Genomic DNA, 27,210 nt, shown 5'->3' with positions numbered 1-27,210 from the left:
AAAAATATTTTTCCTAGATAATATGCTAAGAAAGAGAAGTGTGGATACTTTCTGCTTCCCACGAGTCTTTGACAATTGGTGGTGTCAAGGCATCCTGTTATGGATGATCATTGATTAGTTAATTTGGATTGCATGCTTTCCGATTATTATGTACAAAGTTCTAACGCTGCATTTGTTTCAGTGTAAAATATTTTCAGGTGAAAATATTTTTGGGAAAGGAAAATATTTTCTAATGTTTGGTTGCATTTTAAAAATTATATTAGAAAATAATTTCAAGTGTTTGGTAACATTTTGAAAATGCAAATTTTCTACTAGTTTCTCACATTTTTTCAGCCATTTTCTCAGCTTTCAAACAAATTTTATAATAGAAAATTGCAATATATAAACTTTTAAAGAAACAAAAATCAAAACAAAATCATTCTCAAAACAAAACCATTCGGTCAAACTGAACTGAGAGAGGAAGGAGGAAGAGAGAGTGATCGCAACCCACCACCACTGAAACCCATGAATCACCCCAACCACCAATCCTCCAAAACCCAAGCAAAAATGTTATTTAACAATTAAAAAAAAAAAATTAAGGCAGCAACGACGTGGGTGGTAGAAGGATAGGTCTGATGAGTGAGAGAGAGGACGACGATGAGGCTGTGGGTTGAGGACTGGGATGTGGTAAAATTAGGGTGGGTTTAGCTGGGTTCATCGGAGATGGGTTTGAGCACGACGGAGGAGCTGAGGCGGCGCGATCAGATCGGTAATGGGTTTGAGTGGCACGATCAGACCGGTGGGGCTGTGGGTTGGGGACTAGATCTAGGCTTCGCTGGTGATAGCTCTCTCCATCGGATTGGATCGGCAGTGCTCATCAGACTATGGGTGGAGCTCGGACTGGCGTGAGGGAGAGGGTGGAGCTGCGTTTGGAGTGAGGGAGAGTGTGGAGCTCGGATTGGCGTGAGGGAGAGTGTGAGAACCTTCGAGAGAGTGTGTGAGAAGTGGAAATGAATTGAAGATAAAATAAAAACGGAAATGATTTTACGGGTGGGAAGGGGTATTTTACAATCAAAGTGTAAGCAATTTTCAGTTTGACCATATTTTTAGTTGGTGCCAAACACACACATTTGTGTAAAATATTTTCCGAAACTGGTTTTCATGTGAAACAAACGCAGCCTAAAAAACTCATATTGCTAACCAAACCCAAATTAGAATAGCCTACACACTTCCCTGTACCTCATAGACAAAAAAAATGTTTCAGTAGATAAACTTTAGAAATCAATAGTATATTTCAACAAAAAAAAAAAAAAAAAAAAATTTTGACTGCCAACAATTGCCTTATCCAAAAAAAAAAAAAAAAAATCATAAAAAATAAGGCGTTTGGAAACAAGCTGAGTTCCATTGGCAAGTTATGCAAAGGCAATATATAATAGATTGATTTGCAAGTCTTATTGCTCAGTAATACTGCCTGGTTCTTCCATAGAAGAGACTCTTAAATTTAAAACCCTTTCTCCCACTTGTTATGAGAGAGAGAGAGAGAGACACTACAGTGACTAACAACTCGTATTTTCAATCAAAGCCAATTCAAGACGTATCTGTTTTGTTGAGGGTGCATACTGCATAGTTTCCACTTTCCGGCAAAACAAATAGGCAGGGAATGATAGAGCAGCGGACAAGAATCATGTTTGCTGAGATCACATACTCCTTCAAAATCTTCTATTTATGCAGTTATCAGATTCTTTTGATATAACATTCAATCTGGCATATATCAGAAAACTAAAATTGGAAGGACCAAAAATAGATGTGAAAATGAAGATAGCTTGAGTTATTTTCATTCTCCTCTAACTTTAAGCCTCTATCTACTTCAGTGGAGTATGTTATTTGCTTCATCCCACTCTGCTATGTTGTTGCTGCTTCATCCCACTCCGCTGTGTTGTTGCTACCTCTATTTTAAAATCGGCAGTATGGGGCCAACAAATAACTTCCTCCAAGTTGATGTCTCTGATTCCTGAACTCATGAGTCTCTACCTGTCCCCCTATTAAGTGCATCGATCAAATTATACTAATTACATACTAATGGCTTAAACATTGATGTGACTAGACAACTGGTTGATCTAGACTTGTCTCTTGTTTTTACCAATACTAACAAATTCACCTTTCAAAATTTCTAGCAAGATGAAGACCAATTACTTATTCAACACCACAATAAATTTCCAAACAATCAAGCCTATCATTATATTGACTCACCAGTGGAAAGTTAACGATGTCCTGAAAAAATAGTGACTTCATTGTCTTACAAAGGAATGACTGTGTGGAAGATCTGAACTTTTGTCACTCTACTTTGTCATGTGTAGAAAATCCTCAAGGGTTGAAGTAAGACAAAATAAGGTTTATGATAGGCGATCTGTGTCCTGGAAAAACAGCAAGTTCATTGTCTCACAAAAGGTGCAACTGTCTAGATAAGCTGAACTGTTTTCACTCTACTTTTTCAGGTGTCGAAACTCCTCAAAGGTTGTAGTAGACACAAAAGAAGGTGGTGAATGCAAATTAACAAATGTAATCTTCTAGCAATGGTCTTGCATATATCATATGAACTCAGAAGCATGCGTATTAACGACCAAAACAATCACATGGCCGCCAGTTTTCCGCAAAAAGGATTCTAGTAAGTTTGTGTCACACCCTCTTCATTATTTAAATTCCAGCATCAATCACCAAAAGTTACCACAAGAGCATGCCCCATCACTAAAGTGGTGAAATCTCATGTTATCCCTGACAACAATCTCCCTCCCCATGACTTGGGATGCACTACACATGAATGCATGGCAATCTTCACATATTCTCAGGTTCTTCATGATCTTAATGGTGCAACCTGCATCTGAACTGAGCAGCCCATATGCCAAAGCTAGCTTCTCACTGTGATTCATTAGTATACGCTTCTTTTCATCATCACTTAGATCATAAGTGACAGACCCTAAGTTTGGCTGATACCCTTTGGCCTTCAATCTGTCCAGAAGATCAGACAATGCCCGCTTTATCTCACTGGATTGTGGATGGTTCATATCACCTGCAAAAAACTCATTAACTATCCCTTCTTTTGATTCAACCCAGCTACATCCAGGATTCTTTTTAAAACCCTTTTCTCTCATCAAGATTCTCAGCCTTGAAACATCATCCCACCTTCTTGCCGATGCATATATGTTAGATAGCAAAATGTAGTTTCCAATACCATTGGGTTCGAGTTCAAATAGATGGTTAGCAGCAATCTGAGCAATGTCAGGATTCCCATAAATGCGACAAGCTCCAAGCAGTGCTCCCCACACGCCTCCATGGGGCTCCATCGGCATTGTTTCAATAAGTTCAAGTGCATCTTCCAAGCGTCCAGCACGACCAAGGAGATCAACCATGCAAGCATAGTGATCTGCTGATGGAGCAACACCAAAACATTTTTCCATGGTTGCAAATAATTGCCGACCTTGTTCCACCAAACCTGCATGGCTGCATGCTGTAAGCACCCCAATAAAAGTGACTTTGTTGGGTCTTATCTCAGTCTTCAACATCTCATGAAACAATTGCATCGCTGCATGCGCACGACCATGCATGGCAAACCCCACAATCATTGAACTATAAGAAAACACATTCCTTTCCTTCATTCCTTCAAAAATATTATATGCCTCCACCACACTCCCACACTTTGAGTACATATCTATCAACGCAGATCCCACAACAACATTCTCAGTCGGCCCAAATCCATATCTCTCAGCAACATCCCGAACCCAGTTCGCATACTTAGCCACACCCAATAGCGCACAAGCCGAAATGACACCAACAATTGTAACCTCATCTGTCTTCACACCCAAATCCTGCATTCTCCGAAAGCAATCCAAAGCCTCCCTCGGCCTACCATTCTGAGCATACCCTGTGACCATTGCAGTCCACGCCACCATATCCTTCACGGGCAATCCACTGAACAATTCCCTCGCAGAATCCATATCCCCACTCTTAGCATACGCAACAATCAACTCAGTCCACGAAACCACATCCCTCTCAGACATTTCTTCAAACACCTTGCGTCCACAATCCAAAAACCCGCATTTCACATACATATCAATCATAGTATTACCAACATACAAATCAGAAGCAAACCCACCAATCAAAATCGTCTGGGCATGAACCTGACGCCCCAAACCCACATCCAGAACAGCACCACAAGCTTTAAAAAGCGCTGAAAATGTAAAAGACACAGGCCCAGTACCTTCACTTCTCATACGATTATACAACACAACTGACTCCGAAAAGGGTCCTTGGGTAGCGTAACCGCGAATGAGTGCAGTCCAGAGAAATGGGTTTGGGTACTTAACCTGATGAAATACAAGACGAGGGTAAGAGTGAACTGGGACATCGAGTTTAGTAAGCATACGTATAAGCTTAGTGAGAACGTAGCAGCATTGTTCGAGACCCTTACGGAGGATATGGGCGTGGACTTGTTTGATTTGAGTGAGGTGGGTACAGCCATGGAGAACAGAGATGAGGTGTGACTCGAAAAGCTTTCGTTGCTGAAGCTGAGAGAAAGGTATGAAGATATGAGTAGTAGTAGTAGCAGCAGTAGTAGTAGTAGTTTGTGGGTGTCGTTGCAAAAGCTTGCTGGGATTGGGAATAGCTGTGGCGGAGAATTTGCGGGAGAGAGTGACCATTACACAATCCAATTCCCTGTTGATAGATAGTGCAGCGCTCTCAGACTCAACGATGGCGGCATAGCAATGCGCAACAGATAAATTTGTGAGCTTCCAAAACGGTGCGTCCAAACTCCAAAGGGAATAGTTAAACTAGGGAAAAATTAAAAATGCAAGAAAACCCTTGGTTTGGAACTTTGGATCAGTTTCAAAAAATATATTAGCAAACTAACATCTCGGGAGTTTCCATGTCTCCAGATGCTAGTTTACAAAATATTTTTGCAAACTTAATAACTAACTAAATTGTTTGTTAAATAGCAAATATCCTCAGCTCTCAATACAGAGACCACCCAACTCCTTCTCACGTTTCCCTCAAAACCCAAACACATAAAACAAAACAAACACTCTTTGCTTCAGGTTTTTTCGATTGTCGCAGTGCTCCCACTTAGCGCATCAAACCAATGTAGTAAGTCCTTTTCCTTTTGTTACTTTCTTTTGAATCTCTGTAATTAAAAGCTCTTATCTTAATCCGGGGGGGAATGTGCAGATTAGGCATGTGAATGGCATGAATATAGTAAGTTAGGCATAGTTTGAAACTATGTAGGAAAATAGCAACTCGAGTTTTTGAAACTCGAGATTTACATAATAAATCGAGTTTCAAAAACTCGCTTTATGCGCGCTTGGGCTTGCTGAGGTGGACAAAATGCCACCAGGATCTCGAGTTTTTAAAACTCGTTTTACTTCCGGTAGAACTCGAGTTTTATAAACTCGAGTTTTACTATATCTTATTTTAAATTAAGTTTAAAATTAAGTTTATATACGCATGGAACTCGAGTCTTAGAGACTCGAGTTTTTATGAGTAACTCGAGTCTTATAGACTCGATTTCCTCTGGGCATATTGTATGCACCTCAGCCCGTGGCATTAACTCTCACAGAAACTCACACCCTCAGTAACACACAGAGAAAACCTAAAACAGAGCTCTCAGCCTCACTAACTCTCTCACTCACTCACCCTCACTAACTCTCACTCACCCATAACTCTCTCACACCACTCTCACACCACTCACTCTCACAAAACCACATTCTCCACTCTCACTGCTCTTCCCTCTCAGCAAATTCATATCTAAGGTAAGGGTTTGCATAATTTGATTGTCATTGTAGTTGGGTATGTTGTCTATGGGTGTGGGTTAAAGAGTTTTACCATTTATTTTGTAGATAGTTAACATAACATAGTTAATTTATCAATATTGTGAATTATAGAACTTTGTTTTGTTAGTGTTAATTTTTTGAGTATTTATTTGTATAGTTTTTGTTATCAAAATTTTATTCATCATTTTATTTTTATCATGATCTTACAAATTTCTTTGACTTTATTTATCATTGGTTTGGGTATGAAATGGGTAGTGAATGAATGTAATGAATGGGAATGGGTATGTAATTATCAAAATTTTATTCATCATTTCTAGGCTTTTATTTTTATCATGATCTTTCAAGTTTTTTTTGACTTTATTTATCATTGGTTGGGGTATGAAATGGGTTGTGAATGAATGTAGTGAATGGGTATGTAATCATGCTCCTCTACCCACCTAGTTCTTTCAGAACCCTTTTAGGCATTATAGGTCACCACACAATGGAGTAATAGATAATTCCGTCTCTCCATCCACTAGGATTAGAAGGTTTACGTCTTGGCCTTTAGATATTAATGGGCACTCTATAACCTGGCTTGAATATGTTCATTGGTAAGATTGCATTACTTTTTTCCCTCACTTTACGACTATGTGATTTAACTAACATAGGACTTGACTTGAACAGGTTCACAATGCCTGATATTCTTATGATCATATACCATGGTGGTCCGCTTAAGAATCCCAATGCCAACAAGGGATTGCCATTTGAGGGGCCGGGTATGAAAACCTATTATGCCGAAGTTGATCGTAGGTTGAAAACCCTTGATGAATTGAAGATACTTGTCATGGAAGAGTTGGATAAGAATCCTGATGCGTACAACATGCAAATTACTTATCGTATGCCAAATGAAATCATGAAGCACCGGATTAATTACAAGTATATGCTGATAGAAAAAGACAAACATGTGAAGATCATGTTTGACAAGTTGGAGAGTATAGCCGAAGTAAGTAATATTGAGTTGTACATACGCTTGGAGCCGCGTGCGGGATGGCAAGAGGATATCCAACAAACAACTAGAAGCTTACAAGTTGCGCTTCCGGATGCTCAATATGAGTATTCTACACATGTAGAGGATGATGATGTTCATGCCGATGGAGATGATGATGATGATGACGACGACGACTATGTTGATGAGACTACCGCCGTTAACAATGATGATGACGATGATGATGACGACGACGACTATGTTGATGAGACTACCGTCGTTAACAATGATGATGACGATGATGATGATGATGATGATGATGATGATGACGACTATGTTGATGAGAATCTTGCCATTAACGGTGAAGATTTTGCCGATAAAGATGACTATGAAGACATGATTGAGAGAGGGGACTTTCGGGACTTTGGGGACTTTGAGAGGGACATTGATGACGATGAGACATTGGACGGCGGTGAACCTAATGCATACAATGTTATTAGTGTCCAAAACATAACAAACACAATCCTTTCCTACGCACCTCCTGCGTTGTCATTCTCTGCAAATACTTGGGAAAATATGGTTGATCCTTCGCATATTGAGATGCCATTTGTGTCTACTTGGAGAGAGGGGATGAATTTGTGCAAAGGGTTGACTTTTGCGAGTAAAGTGGAGGTGAAGCGCGTATTAACAATTTGTGCCCTCAAGGAAAACAAAAACTTTAAGATCACTAGGTCGACGAGGAAAAATTTTTGTGCGAAATGCGTGCATGAGTCGTGCAAGTGGTATGTCTACGCAGCTATGAAGCCCGAGCTCCATAAGCTATGGCTGGTCACCGTGTATGTGGGTCCTCACACGTGTATACCGACCGGGGTGCGAAATGATGGTAGAATGATGAGTTGTAATTTTATTGCAGCGAAATCCATAACAAGTTACTTGAGGATCACACCACTCAAATTAAGCATCTCAGATCTCTGATAGAGGCGAAATATAATGGCCATAAGCCTTCTTACTACAAGGTATGGGATGCGAAACAAAAGGCGATTGCGCTTATGTTTGGAGATTGGGAAGAATCTTACCAAAGGCTGCAAAAGTTGCTAATGGCGTATATTGATCAGGACCCGACTACCCAGTTTTGCTATCGTGTCACACCCACCGATGAAGATCACACCGTATTGTTGCATTATGTGTTTTGGTCTTTCGGTCCATGCATATCGGGATTCAAAAACAGCAAGCCGGTTATCAGTATTGATGGGACCCATCTGTATGGTAAATATCAGGGAAAGTTGTTGGTCGCAATGGCAACCGATGCTAACAACAAGGTATTCCCTCTCGCCTTTGCTGTTGTGGATTGTGAGTCAGGGTCCAGTTGGAGGTGGTTTTTACGATGCCTCAGAGAAACGATTGGCCACCTGATACGACGACGGCATTTGCATAATTTCTGACCGACATCTCGGTATCAAAAACGCCATTGCAAACTGGCCTAGAAGGGATGATGAAAAAGCAAAGGTATTTCATAGATATTGTCTTCGACATGTTGCTAGCAACTTCAACACCCATTTTCAGAACTCGACTCTAAAGTCAGCGGCGTTGAAAGCGGGATATGCTAGTCAGGTAGTTAAATTTGCTACCATAATGGACTCCATTAAGCAGGTGGAAATTGAGGCCATTAGGAAGAAGAAGAAGGTGACGGGGAGGGATGGTAAGGAAAAGAATCAAGATTATCTTCCATACACATACCTAATGAGCGAGGATGTGGACATGTGGACCCAGTCATACGATGGTGGGAGACGTTTTGGAGCAATGACAACCAATATATCAGAGTGTTTCAATGGTACTCCCAGATCTTTCAAAGAAACTATTGAAGTAAAACTTCAATTCTGCTGCTGAACACAAGCGACGTGTAATGTCACCTGTAGGAGATTGAAAACCACCATGAATAGATGAAGCTATAGAGATTTTAACCTAAAAAAAATTTCAAGTAGATTGAGAAAAGTCAGCAAGGACAAAAAATTCATTGTTGGTCAGATTTATGGAGAAAAAATTTCTAAGACCCTCCTTCTTACAACTTGCTGAAGCAATGCAATATCAGGAGGACAGTGGCAAGAGCAGCTTACTAATTGGTAGCTAGAAGAAATTGATGGTGTGTAAATTGACTCGCATTCTTAACATACAGGAAATGAATTAGTGTGAACCATGGAAATCTTTTCCTAATAAGTAAGTATTCGTTGAAGTGCGAGTGATCCTTGTCAGTAACAAAATGATAGTTATGTTGAACTCAATGTGCCATACAATTACTGTATTTTCACAAGAAAAGAAAAGAAAATATACATCTATCTAGCAACCCAATAATCAGGCATGAATGACCACTAAATCATTACTCTTTCACAGTTTTTACATTGGTTCACTAACAACATGCAGCTCCTGGCTGATTGTTGAACATCTCAATTGGTTGCCGAAAATACTGAGGTAAAAAAAAAGGATGCAAACATCAACAGCACATGATTAATTCACTTGATGAAGCTATCCAAGCATTTGCGGTAGGAAAAGTCTTCTTTACGACCATTAATTCACTTATTCATTACAGGAAAAAAGATCAGATTAGACAATACCTCTGTAACAAACCTCTTTTTCAAGATTCACCAATTTTGCGTTTTTTAACCCTCGTGTAATGTTTGGGCGGGGGAGGAGGCTGCGGGGCATCATCCTTAGGCTCATCATCGTGCTGCAAAGACATTAGATTCATACAATCAATATTTGGTGTAATGATAAGATAAAATGAACTGCAAAATAGGCCTATACATCATAATTACTGGTATCGTACCATAGAGCTGCCTTTGTGTCCTATTTTGTGTCCACCTGTCCCACAAGTGGGAGCTCTTCTAGCACATTGTGGTCTACCTCGTGGGGGTGAAGGCTGATGAGGGGGATGCTCGTCCGGTACATCGCATCTGTAGAGTGTCAACTGGAGGTCCTAGAGGGTCAGATGAGGATGAGGTAGGTGGGTAATGATGCTCTATGTATAGGCCAGGAGTGGGGCTCATTGTCATGGGTTCAGTACGGGGTGGGTCAATGGGGAAAGTGGGTGCACTGGAGCTGGTGGATGGGTTTGAGGGTGTCTCGGGGTGCATAGGAGGGGTCAACTGAGAATGAATACCGAGATCGAAACTGGGCTGCGAAGGTGGGGTGGGTGAAGGGACCTCGGGCTGAGGAGCTGCATCTACCATGGGTGGAGGGACCTCGGGCTGGAGAGATGCGTGCGGGATGGGTGCAGGTATTTCAGGACTACTTACAACCCGAGCGGTTGTTGCACACCGACCACGGCCCCTAGCTGCACTTGTGCTTCGGCTTGCTGTAGCAGGCCGACCACGGCCCCTAGCTGTAGTTGTGCTTGGGCTTGCTGTAGCAGGCCCACCACGGCCCCTAGATGCAGTAGCACGGGTCGGTGTACTTACGGGTGCTGCGCTTGTGCTTGGGGTTGCAGTAGCTGCTGATTCAGTCTCATGCCTGTTGTTTGCCTCCCCATTCGCTGCAGGACCACCACCAAGCCCAGCCAGATCATTTAGGACACGTCGGACATGGTTGTGTGCTCGGCTGCCTACAGGAAGCATCTCCAACAGCGCAAAATGACTTTCAATCTGAAACCGAGAAAGAACCAATACAATCAGATGAGGCATTTACGTATCAATTGTAGAATGGATAATATAGTACTTATTAATCTACCCAAATACTCAAGTAAGATATATCTAATTAGAACACATTACCGATATATCTAATTTTGCGCTGTTGCGGTCGACATACTTTCGAGTGACCGGACGGTACTAGCGGTAATAGTCATGATTGCGAGGCATCTCACCAGTCTGAGGAGGTGCATGGCAAAGTCGTTGTTGTCTCATATCCCATGTAAGGATATACGGTCCATGCTCCTCCCTCCAATTCTTTTCCACCTTTCCCCGCAAGTCTATTCTATGCAGTCTTTCATCATACACAACATGGTCGGGCCGCTCTTGCGCCAACCCAAATTGACGAAGGACACGATCTGGGTGGTGCATCTCTACTATGCAAAAACACACGAGTGGCACCCTTGCCGTCCACGTATCCCTCCCTGCAACGCAAAAGTCAGGAAGGTGGCCGAAGTCTGCCTCGTATGGCTGCCACACAATCTACAATAGAAACAAAAAACAATTATCATAACATCAAGGAATGTGAAACAAGGGAGAATACATCGATAAAGGGAAAAACAAAAATTAAAACAAAAGATGTGTTAAAGGATGAAGCAATCATATTCTTAAGGAAAATTAACATAACCAAACAAAATTTTTGTTTCCCATACTTGGTCCGGCTGCATTCTAACTAATTGCTCGCGATAGTGAATCAAGGCTATGCCGGATGGCCTACTCTTCGAGCTTGGCACCCGCACCCACCTACAGTTACGAGCGAATAACATAAGATAAGATAATATCCATGTTATAGTTACTAAGAAGAGTACATTGCAGAACACACACAATATCAGAAAAATACTTACTTAAATGCAAGTGGAGCATATGGCCATGGGCCATAATCACATCCAGGTGGGGGCTCTATCCTCGGGCACAAGAATGGCAACCTTGCCCATGCCCAATACTGGACCAATGTGCACGCCCCACCAATCTGCGATGCCCCTTTCTCGCTTGCCCGACACAACTCTCTGTACAACCAGGCCAAGCAACCACTACCCCAACTATACTGTGGTGGATCACGAAGGTCACGCATGAACGCCAAGAACATCAAATGCACCCTATCTCCCGACTTGTCGATGAAAAGCTTATCCCCTAGCAGCGCTAAAATATAACACCGGGCATACTGGTGTATCTGCATCTCCGTTGCGTCATGAGGCAGTGGCGCTGCAATGGCATCAACAAGGCGGCTGATGAGAATTCTTTGCCCCGCCAAAGTTTTGTTGTCATTCGCCGGAATAAAACCAAGCAACTCCATGCACAGATCTCGCCAATCCCCATCCACCACAAAGAAGCCGGCCCAACCAAGACTTCACCGTCTATAGGAAGTCCGAAAATGACCTCCACATCTTGTAGGGTGATTGACATCTCACCATGTGGAAGATGGAATGTATGCGTCTCCGGCCGCCATCGCTCAACTAGGGCCGATATTAGGCAATGATCTATCTCTCTAGAAGGGGCCCTAAACAATCCTTCCAGCCTTAGCAACTTGATAATGTCAATCACTCGATTATCTCCCATCTGAATGCTTGCCATCTCCTTAGTGCGACCACGGCACGTAAGTGGGCCCGGGTCCTGCAAAATCCATAAAAATTATAGCGGTTGTTACAACTACAAATACAACTTTGAAAGAACTTGCTAACTAAAAAACAAAGACAACGTAAAAATTAAAGCGGTTGCTAGAACTAGATATTTCACCTCGCCATTCCAAATGTCCTCTGATCGATGATATCGTTGTCGTGTCAACAATGACTCATCAAGCGGACCAGGGTGCAAGATCTGTGGCTCGTCATCAATCCGAGGCTCCATACTGCAAACATTCAAATACTCAACTGTGAGATCATTAATAGTGTGGGGGCAAAGGAATGCTATTCTACATGCAATGAAAATCTATTCTGAAGAGCAGCTTATTGGCATTATTTAAAAAAGGATGCTAAAAGAATGGAAAGCAAGAAGAAGTACAACCTTGATCTTTGATGTTCCTATGTTTACCTATTCATTTGAGTTAAGTTGAGTGGTATTGAGTTTGTACACTAAAGATTCATTGTTGAACACTAATGCAACAGGTGTTCATTGGCAGTTTGACCTTTGAATTTGTAGGAATTTATAACTCTCGAGGAGATTTATATATTTTATGGGGATGTGGATGAATTAATCAATTTTTGGAGCGCGATGTCTATTGACTATTAGGTTTAGGGCAAAGATTTTTTTTTTTTTAAAATTGACTATAGAGTTATTATTAGATTAATAATTTCTAAGTTTATGCAATATGGCAATCTAAGTGGCATAAAAATAATATTTCATTATAGTCATTAGCTACTTCAATATTTTTCATCAATTATATAACAAATATGACTACTTTAACATAAGACAAAAAGTTAGAAACTGAACTTTTACATTTGAAATATTAGGGAGAAAAAAACATAGTAATTTACCCAATGTACGGCTACTTTAGCATCAATTTCAATAATTATGTAAGGAGTGTCAAATTTATCAACACTTTAGCATCCATTTCAATTATTAGGTCATGAGTGCCTAATTGCAAGGCTTAATGTAGGAAAGCTAATCAAGGGTTGAGCTGTTTCTAGTCAAGGGCCAACTTGTACTTATACGTATAGCAAAGAATAGAAAAAAGCTTCTAAAAATCTTAACTTCGAGTTCTCTGTATTGTGGCTATATTATCTCAGCAAGTTAAACTAATATTGGGTATTTTTCAAGGATGTAGGATGGGCTCAAAGGCCTCTTTCAACATCATCCTAAATCCAAAACCATGATCCCATCCCATTTTAGGCCCACATGATCCAACAACACTAAAGTTGGATTTATAATTTCCCCATTGGTATTACAAAACTAACAACAACTCACGATGACAAAAAGATGATTCTTTGGTATGACTCAATAACCAATTTATCCCCAACCGTTGAATCCAGCGTAGACTATATTGACTTTGTCAAATCTAACAGTTGAATTATGTGTTTCACTAGAGCCATACTTTGTCAAATCTAACAGTTGAATTGTGTACAGATTTTGACAAATAATTTTCATCATAGATCTCATGTATTGAGACAAATATTACTCAATATGCTATGAATTTTAGTTTATAATTCAATTTCTTCAAACACCAGAAAAACTTCTGAAGTATTGCCATATTATTTATTCTGCCTCAATTGAGCAAGTCCGAATTTCGTACCTATAATTAAAGCTATTAATTTGATATGACAAGCCAAATGCAAGTAGTTGAATAAAAATAGAATGCTATTTTTCCTCTCTCTATATTTATGTTGTACCTCAGCTAAAAATCCTTAAAAATCAGAAAAACAACACTGAAACTCGAACTCAACTAAAAATCAACACCGAAACAACACGAAAAACAACACTGAAACAACACTGAACTAAAAATCCTTTCTTTCCTAATTTGTACTGGGTCTCCACTCTCCAACTCAATCAAAATTTGAAAAAGCAAAAAACAAACTAAAACAAAAGCAAAGCAAACGCTTGGGGACCGGTGTGAGAATAGAATGAGGGAAAATTTCTTAGCATTCAAGAGGGAAAATTTGAAAAGGATTTACCTTGGTACAAATACTGTGGAATAAACCGAATCGGAGAAAGACTGAATCTTGAAGGGACTGGTGTGACAGTTCACAATGAGGAGAGTATCCGTTAGAGTGAGAATCAAAGAGAGAGAGTCGAGTGAGAGAAACTGAGTGGGAGTGAGAGTAACTGAGATTTTAGGTTTTAAGTGGGGAAAAACGTGTTTCTGAAGAGTGATTTAAAAACGATGATTAGATATCGAGTTTTAGAAACTCGAATTTGTCTACATTATCGAGTACTAAAAACTCGATTTTTAGGTGAACACGAGTTTTAGAAACTCGATTTTTCAAGTATACACATGGAAAAATTTGTCCACGTCAGTAAATGAAAAACCCCATAATCGAGTACTAAAAACTCGAGTTTGGTTTCAATCTCGAGTTTTACAAACTCGAGTTGTTAGTTTCCCAATTTCTTCCAAAACCAGCCAACTAACGAAATCTTTAGCACACTAATGTTATTTGGAAAGAGTGTTCCTTAATCCGGTCGCTGCTGTGAGAATTTACTGAATATGTTTTTATTTTGGTAAAAATGTAAAACTGTCCCGTAACTTTTAGTCTTTTTCATTTTAGTCCTCTCATCTTTTAATTTTATCATTTCAACCTTTTAATTTTCAATTATTATCTATTTAGTGCTCCGTTAAAATCTAGTTATATCCCGCCCGTCTTTGATTGAGCCAAAACGACATTGTTTTCGTTTTTTTAAATAAATTTCGGAATTTAAAGAAAATTAAAAAAAAAAAAAAAATTCTGAGGAATCATTCCACACACCCAAATCACTCACTGAAAAAGCTTGTGAATTTTCTCACCACCATCAATCTACTTCCGCTGCTTCTCACTGAGGTCAGTCCCCATCCCACTCATTCCCATATCTCTCATCTCTGATATATATCTTCGATTCTCTACTTTATGTTGATTTTGACACTGACCCATTTGAGCTTATGCTTTTTGGTGAAATGGGTTTCCTGTATTGTGATTGGTTTTGGCGAATTGGGTCTCAAACCCCTGAAATTGTTTAGGTGTTTGTTCTGTAAAAAATTGGTTTTTGTGAAATGGGTCTGCCTCCATCTTGTACTTTATGTTGATATTGACATCGAATCATTTGAGCTTATGCTTTTTGGTGAAATGGGTTTCTTGTATAATGACCGGTTTTGGCAAAATGGGTCCGAAATCTCTGAAATTTTTGGGTTTTGTTCTGTTATAGATTGGTTTATGCGAAACGGGTTGTACCCTCAGAACCCATTGAACCAGTCGCTATTCGATATTCTTCAGATGCACTTCTACGAAACCTGCCCTTACCTCAAATTCGCTCACTTCACTGCCAACCAAGCCATTTTAGAAGCTTTCTAAGGCAAGAAATTCATGTCATCGATTTGTCTATGAATCAGTGTATGCAGTGGCCAAGCTTAAATGATTTGGTTTGAGAAGTGTGTAGGAAATTTACAAGCTTTTTCGTGAGTGATTTGGGTGTGAAATGATTCCTTGGTTTTTTTTTTATAATTTTCTTTAAATTCCGAAATTTATTTATAAAAAGAAGCGCCAAAACGAAGTTGTTTTGACTCAATTAACGATAAAACATAACTACAGAATACCAAATTAACAACAATTGAAAGTTAGAGGACTGAAATGACAAAACTGAAAGTTAGAGGATTGAAATTAAAAAAACTGAAAGTTAGAGGGTCAGTTTTGTATTTTTGCCTTTTATTTTTTATAGGTTTGAGAATAATTTTTGCTGTACTCTCCTGTCTCCTGCTTCTTTGTGCTCGGGGCTTCACTGTTCCTGTCAATAAGACATTCAGTAGTCATGAAAAAAAAAATCTAAAACCACAAACTATTACACAATTACTTTGCCGCAATTGTGATGTGGTAGAGTACGAGGGATGAAAAAAAAATTGTGAGATCATGTGTAAGTAATAAGCAACCGCTCACACTCTGCTGTATCAAAATTGTGGCAAAAAATTGTGGAATAGTCTGTGGTAAGTAGTCATTAGTGTTTTCAGTAAAGATTAGGCAACTTGCCCCAAACTGGTATTTGTTCCTGCTCTGCCAGATTGTCCATAGATTCACATCTTAATTTGTCATTTTTTATCCCTAAGGTCAATAATCCCTGTACCATGCGTTTCAAGAGGGTTTTAATTTTTATAATGCAATTTATTTTTCTCTTTTTTCTCGTCTGCATTATAAGTTTATGGTTTAGAACTAATTCTTTTCTTTTATGTTCTGCCATTTCCCTTCATTTCCCCAATCTGATAGCCAGTGTCCTATTAGCCAATCTAAGAATGTGTTTGGATAGAGAGATTATTCAAGTCTGCGTTTTCAATGTTGCGTTTTCTCCTCCTTTTTTTTTCTTCGTACAGTGCGCGCACTGTGCGCGCATTGTTCATGTACTTTTTCAACAATTTTTTATTAAAAATGAGTCCCGCAGTACTATTCACACATTTAAAAATTATTTTACTACAGTGTTTTTAGTTTTTAGTTTTCAGCAATAAGTTCTATCCAAACGGACCTTAAGTACCTTCAATTGCTATAAATTTTATTTTTTCTTTATTATTATTGTTATTATTATTGTTGTTATTTCTTTTGTATAATTGTGCCTGACTAAAATTTTCATATACTGGGATTGGTGCTTTTAGTTTGACTGAAAAATAGTGAGTTTTTGAGATTGGGGAGAGCACTATGTTCGGGACGGCGATTAGATATATGGCGACGAAACCGAAGCCAAAGATGAAACCTATAGAGCTGAAAACTCCACCGGAGCAAACTCAGACCATAACAAGGGTCATATTCGACGTCGTCAAGGAGCATGGTCCTCTCACCATTGGGGACACCTGGGATCGGGTTAAGGTACTTTCATCTTCCTCCTTTTTGTCTCTTTTATATGAATCTTTTGTTGTTATTGTGAAAAGTATTATTATGCGTCTGTACAAGTTTGAAGGCTACTAGCTAATAGAAATGACTTTTTGATTGCATAAAAGGCTGTAGAGAAGGAATTTGGGCAGTTGAGTAATTTTAATCCCAAGGGTTGTGAACTTAGTTGTACCCTATTCTCAATTTTGGTTCATAACTTCAAATATAGTTTCTGAGGTTTTTGGTGAAGTTGATTTGTACAAATTCAAAGGATAAAAGATGTTGGTTCATTCCCATTTGAAATTGCTTGATGTGAAAAATGTTGATTGTGTAAACGGTTCTTGGTATTCAGTTCAATATCACAAGTATGCAACAGGTTGAGAATTAGATAAGTAAATGATTAGGCCATGTCTAGCAAATAAATGCTTCTTTGCGTGTGTTAGGTTCTATTAGGCCATGGCAATGGTTATGCTATGCACAAGTCGTATTATGTTTCTCTAATGTGGGATGAGCTATTAGTTTACCTGTAATTTATCAAAAAAAAAGTTTACCTGTATAAATGTGTGGCAGCATCAAGCATAGTGAAAACTTGAAAAGTCTCTGATTTGAATGTTATTAGTCTCATTTGTATAACCTATGACAATAGGATAGTCTTTTTGGTTTGTTGCATTGGATGCATAAGGATTATTGGCCGGAAAAGCTGAGCTCAAGTTGAGTAGTGCTATTCCTATTGCTCTTCCTTTTTGCAATGAATTTCTCTTTATTGCTTTTGGTTCAAGATCTTTCCATGCCTTAACTATCTTTCTGCATTCTCCATCTTAGTTTCTTGATGCCAAAAGTTTATCTTCTGCAAATTTTCAAAATGCTTTTGACTGATTCATGTGTTAAATCATTTTCAGGAAGTTGGTTTGAGAGGATTGACAAGCAAGAGGCACATGAAAATAGTGTTGAGATGGATGAGAGAGAGGCAGAAGCTTAGGCTAATATGCAACCATAAAGGGCCTCACAAACAATTTCTATATACGACTTGGTTCACAAAATCCAACATCAACCAGGAAAAACCAGATAATAATCCCTCACAACCAAAATTCCCTTAAAATTGATGTGTTATTAACTAAGCAGCTTGCTCGAGAATTTTCACTTTTTTTTTTCCAGTCCACAATTACTTTGCACAATCATATATGTAGAACTACAGGCTAAATGCCACAACAGAGAAGTGCTTGATTGTAATTTTACTCTTTCAGTGTATATAGTGGCTGTTTGAGTTATATTTGTTGATCGGTCAGTTCCTATCCAGTTTATGTTTATGCTGTTCAGGCTGCTATGATTCTGAATTTATAGTTTCATGGGCAAAAGGCAAGTGTCTGAGGGGAGAGGATATGTTTCCTCTGAACGCGAAAAATACATGGTGAAATGCAAGTGGCCTTGTGCAACTAACTATTATGGGATTTGCTTTACACGAATGCCCAAGATGTCTTCTATTAAGGCTATTTTCAGGAACTTCAAATCCACGAACAATGTGTGGGTGTGTACTTTTGAACGAGGGAACCAACATATTTGTACGGTTGATTGTGGAGTTGCTTAACATGTTGACTTTCAGTATATTTCCATTGCACTCAAGGACTCCGGCCCAGCAGAATCAGTGAGGGAGATAATTAGCCAGGAACAATATGACTTGTTCAAGGGCCATCTCTGAAGGATTTGGCGTATTCTATCTCAAAGGAGGAGTTGCTTAGAAGCATATAGGTTGGAGTTGGAGGGTGAAAATGGCCAAATACCATCTTTCGCCAAAATAATTAGTGTTGTACCACTATTTACGAAATATTTAGTAATCTACCATTGTTTCAAAACTCGAGTTCATGAAAATCGAGTTTATGAAAATAGAGTTCCAAAAAAATGTAACACTACACTTGTAATATAAAACTCAAGCTCTTGAAACTTAAGTTCTTTAAAAAGATTGTTATTAAAAAAACATTTAATTGGTTCTTTTGTACATAACACTAACATTTTGGGTATTTCTAAAGAATGAATCCTCAGCTATTTAAAATAATTCCCTTTAGTCTTTCTTTTACTTCCAGTCTTTTTTCCTCAGTTCCTCAGCAATAGATGCAATACCGTAGGTCTCTGGGGTTTGTTCTCCTCTTCTTCCTCCTTTTCTTTTTCTTTTTCTTCCTCTTCCCTCACACCCCCCCCCCCCCTTTTTTCCTTTCAAATGTAAAACCACCATTGCTTCATCTTGCCCTTCCTTTTTTTTTTTTCACCTTCTCTGTTCATAACTTCATACATGTATATATGTTAGTGAGATTTGAGTGAGATTAAGGGTCTGGGAGTGAGGGAAACTGGAGCTTTGTTCTGACCTAGATCGAAAAATGGACAAAAAAAAGTTTAAAATAATGTCCCAAAATCAGAAAATTTCATCATCAATGAACTTAAAATTTATACAAAAGCACAGAATTTGAATTTTGTAAACTCAAGCTCCGCAATTTTAATTCTAAATTCTAGGTCAACGAATGCCACCATGGCAGTTTTTTATGGAACTCAATTTTTGAAACTTGAGTTGTATGTCAAACTCGAATTTCACAAACTCAAGTTTTAAAAAGGTGGTATAACTCAAGATTCACAAACTCAAGTTTTAAAAAGGTGGTAAATCATTAATTATTTCTCAAACAATGGTAGAACACTATTTATTTCGGCCAAAGATAATATTTGGTCATTTTCACCAGAGTTGGAGCAACCTGAAAACATCTACTTGGTATTGGATCACGAATAGTTTGTGGGATAATAATGACCCCAATTTATTGGTCAATTTCACTCAAGAAGTGTTGAGATATGGGAGGTTGGCTAGCAAATGCCCTCCAAATAAAATCGTTGATGAATGCAAAACATGAGCCAAAAAAAAACCCATTTGATTTAGACGACAATTGACAGCTTGCTGGTTATAATATTGCATCTTCTTCCTTGTATTACAACCAAAAGCAGATATTCCGCACACATTTCAAGTCAAAAAGTTCTCCATCATTTCCATCAGAAAAGTTATCTTCATCACCGTAATATAAGAATGAAGAGATTTAAGGGCCAACAACACCATTCGAGCAGGGGCCACGATAGTGCCCATCTAAGTGAAAGTTGGGGCTTTCTAAGAGTTTCTTCATAATTAAACTGCCAACATTTTGCATTACAATGCTTGTAAAGCAGATCCCAGAGAAGCAATATGTCCATAATGCCAGAACTGATGCATTAATCACGCACCCCATAGCACTTAAAAAATAATAAGGAGAAGCATTTTGTAATTTTGAAATTAGTTTCAAATCATTAGCCTGTTGCCATGAGATGACAAACTATAAGAATAAAAAATTCCCATGCTATACAAAAACTATATGAACAGGCCACTAGCTCAATTTCTTATCTATACATAATCTACAGCCCTTTCAAAATTCGGAGTATAGATGGCAACCTGGGGTAGGTTTTGGCCATTACAACAAGAATAGTGATCTCTCAATTTAGCTTAAACACGTAGGGTTCTACTTGACAGTTAAGGGGCCTTCCAAAGCATCAAGAATGTGAGCTGGTCTTTGACTTATGCAACACTTCCTTCAGAACTGCAGCAATTCGATGAGCCATGTGGTGCTCTAAAAACATTTCTTTGACCCTCTCATAGCCTCTCTTCCCCATTGTGAGCCTCCTCTCAACATGAGTAGCAAGTTTGACAATATTTTTGGCGAGCGGAGTAATCCCTTCTTTCCCAATAGGATGCAACAAACCTGTTGTCCCATTCACTACAATCTCTGTGGTGCCACCTGCCGCTGTTCCCTGACAAATGTTTTGAAAAGAAAGCAATAATATATTCTGTTAGTGCTTAAGATTCAGATAAGAATTCTAGCTAGAGCCTTAGGATATACATATTGAAAAGTAACAAAATGGAATTAATTACCAGTACAGGCAGCTGAAACGCCATAGCTTCGATGGTTATCCTACCAAAGCACTCTCCACGTGCCTACATGGAAAAAGTACATTTTTAAAAAAAAAAAAAAGAAAAGGTAAAAAGGAAAAGAAAGGACTATAAGAACAATGTACTCCAGTCTGCTGCTAATTCCTAGTAGGGAACAAGGTGCATTGACATGTAGTAATCATAAATGTAATCTCACTTATTTGTTCTAAGGAAAATCTATTTTAAATTTTTTTTTTTTAAAAGGATAGACTAATATTGTAATGTTAATTGACAGCAACTTTATCCACCATTAGCCTCATAACGATGCTGTTGCTGTTGTTAGAACCAACCATCAAAACAGAAATAACCAATGTATACATGATAATTGCAAAAAGATCAACAAACAAAGAAGCAATATAAGATACATAACTAATCCACTAATGCAGAGCAAGGGGGTCAGGCCTTGATGTGATGGCAAGTGCCTTCCACAAAAAGCAGCAGGTGAGAGAGAGAATGCTATGAGCATAGGTAGATTACCTGGGAATTCTGCACAAGAACATCAATTGCAGCTAGATAAGGGGCTACTGTTAGAGTTTTATTGACAAAGTGAACTCGATCTTGAATTTTCTTCAGCACTACAAAATTACGTAATTCTGATTCAAACTTAGTCTGAGCAGTCATGTCACTTCCAACAATTACTGCATGCATTGTTGGCACCTGCAACTTCTTTTCTTGGATCAATTGCAAGCTTTCATAGAATGAACGCAGAAACAGATCCTGGCCTTTTCCACGTGATACACCTATAGTTATATTGAGTAATTTAGTTTCAATAAGCTATGCAAATACCAATAACTAGCATAAACCTAAGAAGCATTCTTTTGGTATTAATTTTCCCTCTTTTTTTTTTTTTATTGTGAAAGAGGGTAAAGGAGGTGGGGTAAAGGATGTTATGGTAACTAACAGAAATTTCTCATGCACAATAGGAGCAACCACATATGAAAAAGAAATTAGCACTAGCAAAAATGCAATTATGGTCAAGCATTTACCAAATAATCCATGGCAGAGTAAACAAATATAGCATAGCATGAGACCACATCATTCATTAATTACAGACAAGTGCCTTGATCTGTACAGAAACAGTTGAAATAGCAAAAATCTTGCATGTGATCTCATCAGTGATGAATGCTTACTGTTTATGATGGCAAATAGTAAATCTTCATTTCGCACTCCAAGAGACTCCCTGACATGTTCACGCAAAACCCTATTAGCTACACTATCTTCAGCAACTTCCATAAGTTCCTTGCTATTTCCAAGGTGAACAACATAGGTCTCAGGCATTTTAATCCTGCAGAGAGAAAATAATTAGATAAGGTTATCCTTAATATTTTATAGATAAACTATAAAAAATAAAAAATTGAGGGAAGAAGAACATGAATGCTGCATTTGAAAATTTATGACCCATTCAACCCACCGAACCTGCCAGACCTGTATTGAATCAGAGATTGTATGTGTGGGGGTTCTAATAATGAATTTGGGTTGGACTTTCATCACCTATTAATCAAGCCTTCAAGTTATGATTTTTGCTTTTCCAAACATCAGCCAGTTTCTAATAAAAAAAATTCTATTCCCATACGGACCAAGTTTCCTTTGAAAGGTCATGAGCATCAGGATATGCATTGAATACTACCATACTGGCAAAAGTGATGATTGTCTAACCACAATAATCATATTAGGGTTATCCTCAATATTTTATAGAAAAACTATAAAAAATAAAACAAAAAATAAAAAATTGAGGGAAGAAGAACATTAATGCTGCATTTGAAAATTTATGACCCATTCAACCCACCAAACCTGCCAGATCTGTATTGAATCAGAGATTGTGTGTGTGTGGGTTCTAGTAATAGATTTGGGTTGGACCTTCATCACCTATTAACCAAAGCCTACAAGTTATGATTTTTTTCTTTTCCAAACATCAGCCAGTTTCTAATTAAAAAATTCTATTTCCATATGGACCAAGTTTCCTTTGAAAGGTCATGAGCATCAGGATATGCATTGAATACTACCATACTGGCAAAAGTGATGATTTTCTAACCTCAATAACCATATTAAGGCAAAGCTAGATGGAAACAGACAGGTAGCACCCAATTAAAAGAGAGCGAGTATCATCATTTGAAAGGAGAAACAGCCACCCCTAAACAAAGAGCAGGTGATGATATTCACTATAGTGGGTCATATGGAATTTTTTATTAGTTGGTAATTTTCTGCTTGGGACATGTTCTTCAATTGAAAACTACCCACCATTGTGGATCACCTGCTCTTATCGGATGAGGAACTTTTTCTCCCTTTGAACATGTTACCATTATAAGAGCAGGTGATCCACAATAGTGGGTAATTTTCAATTAATGAACATGTCCTAAGCAGAAAGTTATATTTAGGTAGTGACCTAGTGGCTTCAATTGTCCCAGGAAGTACTATTTTCCAACACAAATTACTTTTCTCTTTCACCTTTCTTTTTTTTTTTTTTTGCATTGGCACTCAAATAGAATCACTATCATCAGAAACATGTTGATGGGAATATATCTGCTTCCTTTCTATAATAACAAATGCCCTTAAAGGGTTACATCAATAAATCAGGTATCCTTACTCCATTTTCCAGTTTTCCCAATTTTCATGTTCTTTTTCCATGTAGTAGTCTTTTTTTAATGAAATTTTATCTTACCTATCAAAAAAGAAAATTGTCCCCTGTTTTTCAAATTTGACAACAACCTCCCTGAAATATTTATATTTATAAGGTAATTAATTATCTACGTCACTTGCCAAAATGCAAAATCCCGCCAAAATTACTAAACACTTCCGTACATAAGGAAAATTTAGAGGTAGTGACTTTAAGAATTAGCAAATACACTTCATGAAATAACAAAGATAATTCAAATGTCATTTCTTTAAACTTGATATCTGAAAGTAAAGGCTTTATAAGAACCAAAAATACAAGTATACTGACTTGCCTAGGCATCATCTAGGATAAGAACCTATGCATTCATGATGCCATAGCTTTATCATACTTGTGCCTAAGCCATCAAATTTGAAAAGTATACATAGAACAATATATTCCAACAGAGAATATGTACCAGAAAGCAACTAAGTACAACATTTATAAGAACTAAACTAAGCAATTTTACATCAACAATTTATAAGCCTACCTCAAGCGCTCTTGGGTCCTATTCTTCCAGTATTCTGCTGTTACATGTGAATCAATCATGGCACCAGCAACCAAAGGAAGGTGCTTGACATAGTCCAATTTGAAATAATGACCTCGCATTTCATGGATCCACCACAACACCTTCGGGAGAACACGAGGAACATTTTCCTTGAGAACAGTATCAAGCCATTTTCCAGCAACCGCTGTGTTCAAAACAACCAAATCAGACTTAAGAGCGGTGTCTATAGCTTCCTGACCCTTGGCAGAGAAAACCTAAAACAATGTTTATGTGAAGGCATAATTAGAAACTAACTCAAAAAACATTAGACAAGACAATCAAACCTTCAAAATTAGCACCAATTAATACATTGTAAGTCCATACTGTTAAAATTTTAACACTCAAATAACAAGATTGGTTTACTTAAAATAACAACTACAGCATTTGGCCAATAGCAGTGTGTCGAATAATAGAATGGCAGACTGCTTCTACAATCATAAAAGAAACAATATAAAAACATATAGCCACTTGGAATTTCGCTCAAATAGTAAGGGGTGTCGTGAATTGGAGTATACCTAGGTTTAATTCTTCAGTCACTATAGCAAAGAAAAACATTAAGTACATAAGCCACTATTGGAATTACCTGCACTCCTCGGTTCAACATCTTATGCTCCAAACTATATATCACCCCATCTGCTTCTGATGTCTTTTGGATTGTAATCCAACAAACTTTGGTACCAACACTTCTTAGCAAAAATGCCAGCTCCATCAACAACAATGGTCCACCTTAAAGAGAATTAACAAAAAGGAAATAAATAATTAAAAAATCACGAGATGATGTGAAAGTAGACACCCATGTGGCAAACAAGATGAGCTCAAACATAATAATGTGTTTGTGAACAAACATATACGACAATGAAAAAAAATGCAACTACCCCTCAAAATATATACCAAAAAAATGAATAAAAATCCTTTGTCCTATTTTCCGTATTCCACTTTATAATGTACCAATCGCAACTTGCCACACATAAATTTTTCTTTCCTCATAAAATAACATAGTTTAAAATGAATAAATAAATAGATATATAATCTCGAACACATATACATGGTTTTGCAGTCATTCCAAACCGTTCTGAACACTAAGACACAGTCTCTAAACAAAGTCAATGATAGTACAAGTTATGCAATTGAGTTATGCAGACGATAAATTAGTGAATTTGGCTAAAGCAAAGACAAGAACGAGAATGAGAGAGTACCAGAAAGAGAGAGCTCGTGGGAGACAAGGAGGACGAGTTTGGACTTCATGAAAGCGAGTGGACTCGGCGTGTTCCCGATCGGCGAGGCCGATTTAACGTTACCCGGCTTGTCCAATACCGAGAGAAGGCTCCGATCGCAGGAGGAGTCGAAGGCTGATCTGATGAAGAAGGCGATCAAGGTGGAGATGGAGAGCATTAGAAGGAGAGGCAAGAGCCATCGCTTGTGAAAGTGCAGCAACGCCCAGCCAGAACCGTTGGAGTGCGAGTGCTGCAGCTGCTTCGCCATTTCTAGGGTTTCGCGCGAGCTTCGTTAGGAGGAGCTTCGGCATTTTAGGGTTTCGAATTGGGAGACTTTGCACATTTGGCTATGTGGATTGGACACTTGTAAAGAGTAAAAAGGGGTTTGGGTTTTGAAATTGGAATGTGTTTTTTGACTGTGGTTGTCTTTATTCGATGTTCTATGTTGGAACTTGGAATAGAATAGGCAAATGGAATTGGAATGAATGAAAACAGTGCGCAAAGTATGAAATGAATTATGGGAGTTTGACCCTTTGAGCAGGAGGGAGAGCGTTCTTTCAAGTTTCCGGTTTCAGAATCAGAATATTGTAGGTTTGTTCATTTTCTCGGAAAAAACAAGGGCGACTTTTTCAATTTGTTACGTCGATAACATTTATGGGCTCGAGATTGTTTTGAGCAATGATATTATCCAACAATTTTACAGTCCAAAAATTATATACTTCCACTATCCACTAAGAGACTGGAGTCAACTTAAAAAGGAAGTTGGTTTCTGTTTTGGTTTTTGTATAAATTTTTTGTTTTTTAGAAAAATGCTAATGGATGCTTAAGGCTATTGATTAACAATATATATAAAGAAAGTTTTTATGAAAAAAAAATTAATATTTTGAAAAAAATTTTCATTTTTCTTAAAAATGGTATCAAAATTTTACTAAAATAGATTATTAACTATTATGTTAAATGTACTTATTAGCAAAACTTTTTATTTTTATTTTTATATATCATAAGTTGATGAAAGTTATTTTAGTGGAATGATTTTTCAATTTGTAGGTGACATTGACTGATACAATAACCTTCTTTTTTTTTTTTTTTTTTTTTCTTTGAAGTATTTTATTGATCAGCCCGCAAGCGGAACAACAAAAGGGAGAGGGCCTATCGCTATGAATTGGGTGATTGGGGGGAGCGGAGGTGGACACAACAGATGGGAATCCGCCTAGTCTAGTTACCCTATATATATATATATATATCATATTTAGTTAGAGAATTCTAGATAAAATATTTTTTTTTTAAAAAGGACATTTCACTTTTTAAAATATAGATTTTTTTTATTAACTTTTGTGTTAATTATGTGAAAAAAGAAAACTAAAAGTTGGCTTATTTTTTTTAAAAAAAATAGTTTAGTTAAATTTTTTAATTAAAAAAACTAAAAATATATTCTCTTACTTAACTTAACCGACATAGTACACTTTTTAATTCGAGGAAGAAAACAAAAAAATAACAAAACAAAACTAGATTTCCATTACTACTTCCTTGCTATTAATTTTAGAGCAAGTGGCAAAAATTCAATATAAAATTTGTAATTTTTTGGTACTTGCACTTTACATCAACAATTATAGAAACTTGTGATCATCGCCCTAACCATTGCAAACCTTGCAATAACATTTTGCAATAACATCTCACCTACATTGAAGATCATGGCAAACAAGCTTAAAAGAATAAAAAATAATAATAAAAAACTTTCAATAATGAGGGGCCTTTGTACCAAATAGAGTATTAAGACAGCACCATAATAGCATATAAGATAACTTGAGCAATGAAAATGAAAAGAAAGTAGAATTTTATAACTCTGGTAATAATATATATATATATATATATATGTGCACGCGCGCGCAAAAAACATAT

The 27,210-nt window shown here is 37.8% G+C and overlaps 4 protein-coding genes and 2 long non-coding RNA genes across 7 annotated transcripts; 1 reads left to right on the top strand and 5 right to left on the bottom strand.

Moving 5' to 3' along the window:
- Window positions 1–1,386: 1,386 nt before the first annotated feature.
- Window positions 1,387–4,889, bottom strand: LOC142625762 (pentatricopeptide repeat-containing protein At5g44230). Its single transcript, XM_075799473.1, has one exon. It carries the CDS (start codon window positions 4,671–4,673, stop codon window positions 2,691–2,693), a length of 1,983 nt encoding a protein of 660 aa, XP_075655588.1. The 5' UTR covers window positions 4,674–4,889; the 3' UTR covers window positions 1,387–2,690.
- Window positions 4,890–5,037: 148 nt separating this feature from the next.
- Window positions 5,038–18,180, top strand: LOC142625764 (uncharacterized). Of its 2 annotated transcripts, XM_075799475.1 has the most exons (3): window positions 5,038–5,118; window positions 16,699–16,909; window positions 17,812–18,180. In XM_075799475.1, the coding sequence occupies exons 2-3, from the start codon at window positions 16,742–16,744 to the stop codon at window positions 18,007–18,009; spliced, it is 366 nt and encodes a 121-aa protein (XP_075655590.1). In that variant the 5' UTR covers window positions 5,038–5,118; window positions 16,699–16,741; the 3' UTR covers window positions 18,010–18,180. The 2 variants fall into 2 exon arrangements, with proteins under 2 accessions (XP_075655590.1, XP_075655589.1); XM_075799474.1 differs by lacking the exon at window positions 5,038–5,118 and having other exon boundaries at window positions 16,664–16,909.
- On the bottom strand, window positions 8,604–9,651 carry LOC142623896 (uncharacterized). Its single transcript, XR_012842241.1, has 3 exons — window positions 9,587–9,651; window positions 9,375–9,487; window positions 8,604–8,675 (listed from the first exon to the last, which is right to left on the bottom strand). It is a non-coding gene; the product is annotated as an uncharacterized LOC142623896 (long non-coding RNA).
- On the bottom strand, window positions 9,732–11,752 carry LOC142624199 (serine/threonine-protein phosphatase 7 long form homolog). Its single transcript, XM_075797736.1, has 4 exons — window positions 11,288–11,752; window positions 11,096–11,186; window positions 10,527–10,925; window positions 9,732–10,400 (listed from the first exon to the last, which is right to left on the bottom strand). Exons 1-3 carry the CDS (start codon window positions 11,734–11,736, stop codon window positions 10,584–10,586), a joined length of 882 nt encoding a protein of 293 aa, XP_075653851.1. The 5' UTR covers window positions 11,737–11,752; the 3' UTR covers window positions 9,732–10,400; window positions 10,527–10,583.
- Window positions 11,781–14,226, bottom strand: LOC142626028 (uncharacterized). The gene is made up of 3 exons (XR_012842440.1): window positions 14,048–14,226; window positions 12,177–12,288; window positions 11,781–12,053 (listed from the first exon to the last, which is right to left on the bottom strand). It is a non-coding gene; the product is annotated as an uncharacterized LOC142626028 (long non-coding RNA).
- A 1,944-nt stretch (window positions 18,181–20,124) lies between the features above and the next one.
- LOC142626325 (uncharacterized) lies at window positions 20,125–25,875 on the bottom strand. The gene is made up of 7 exons (XM_075800148.1): window positions 25,294–25,875; window positions 24,681–24,823; window positions 24,041–24,312; window positions 22,031–22,185; window positions 21,378–21,640; window positions 20,844–20,906; window positions 20,125–20,722 (listed from the first exon to the last, which is right to left on the bottom strand). Exons 1-7 carry the CDS (start codon window positions 25,577–25,579, stop codon window positions 20,465–20,467), a joined length of 1,440 nt encoding a protein of 479 aa, XP_075656263.1. The 5' UTR covers window positions 25,580–25,875; the 3' UTR covers window positions 20,125–20,464.
- Window positions 25,876–27,210: the final 1,335 nt, after the last annotated feature.

Source organism: Castanea sativa, chromosome 2 (genome assembly GCF_040712315.1).
Source record: "Castanea sativa cultivar Marrone di Chiusa Pesio chromosome 2, ASM4071231v1".
Taxonomy (NCBI): Eukaryota; Viridiplantae; Streptophyta; class Magnoliopsida; order Fagales; family Fagaceae; genus Castanea; species Castanea sativa.
Note: the sequence above shows the minus strand (reverse complement) of the source record. Positions and strands in the feature narration are given on the sequence as shown.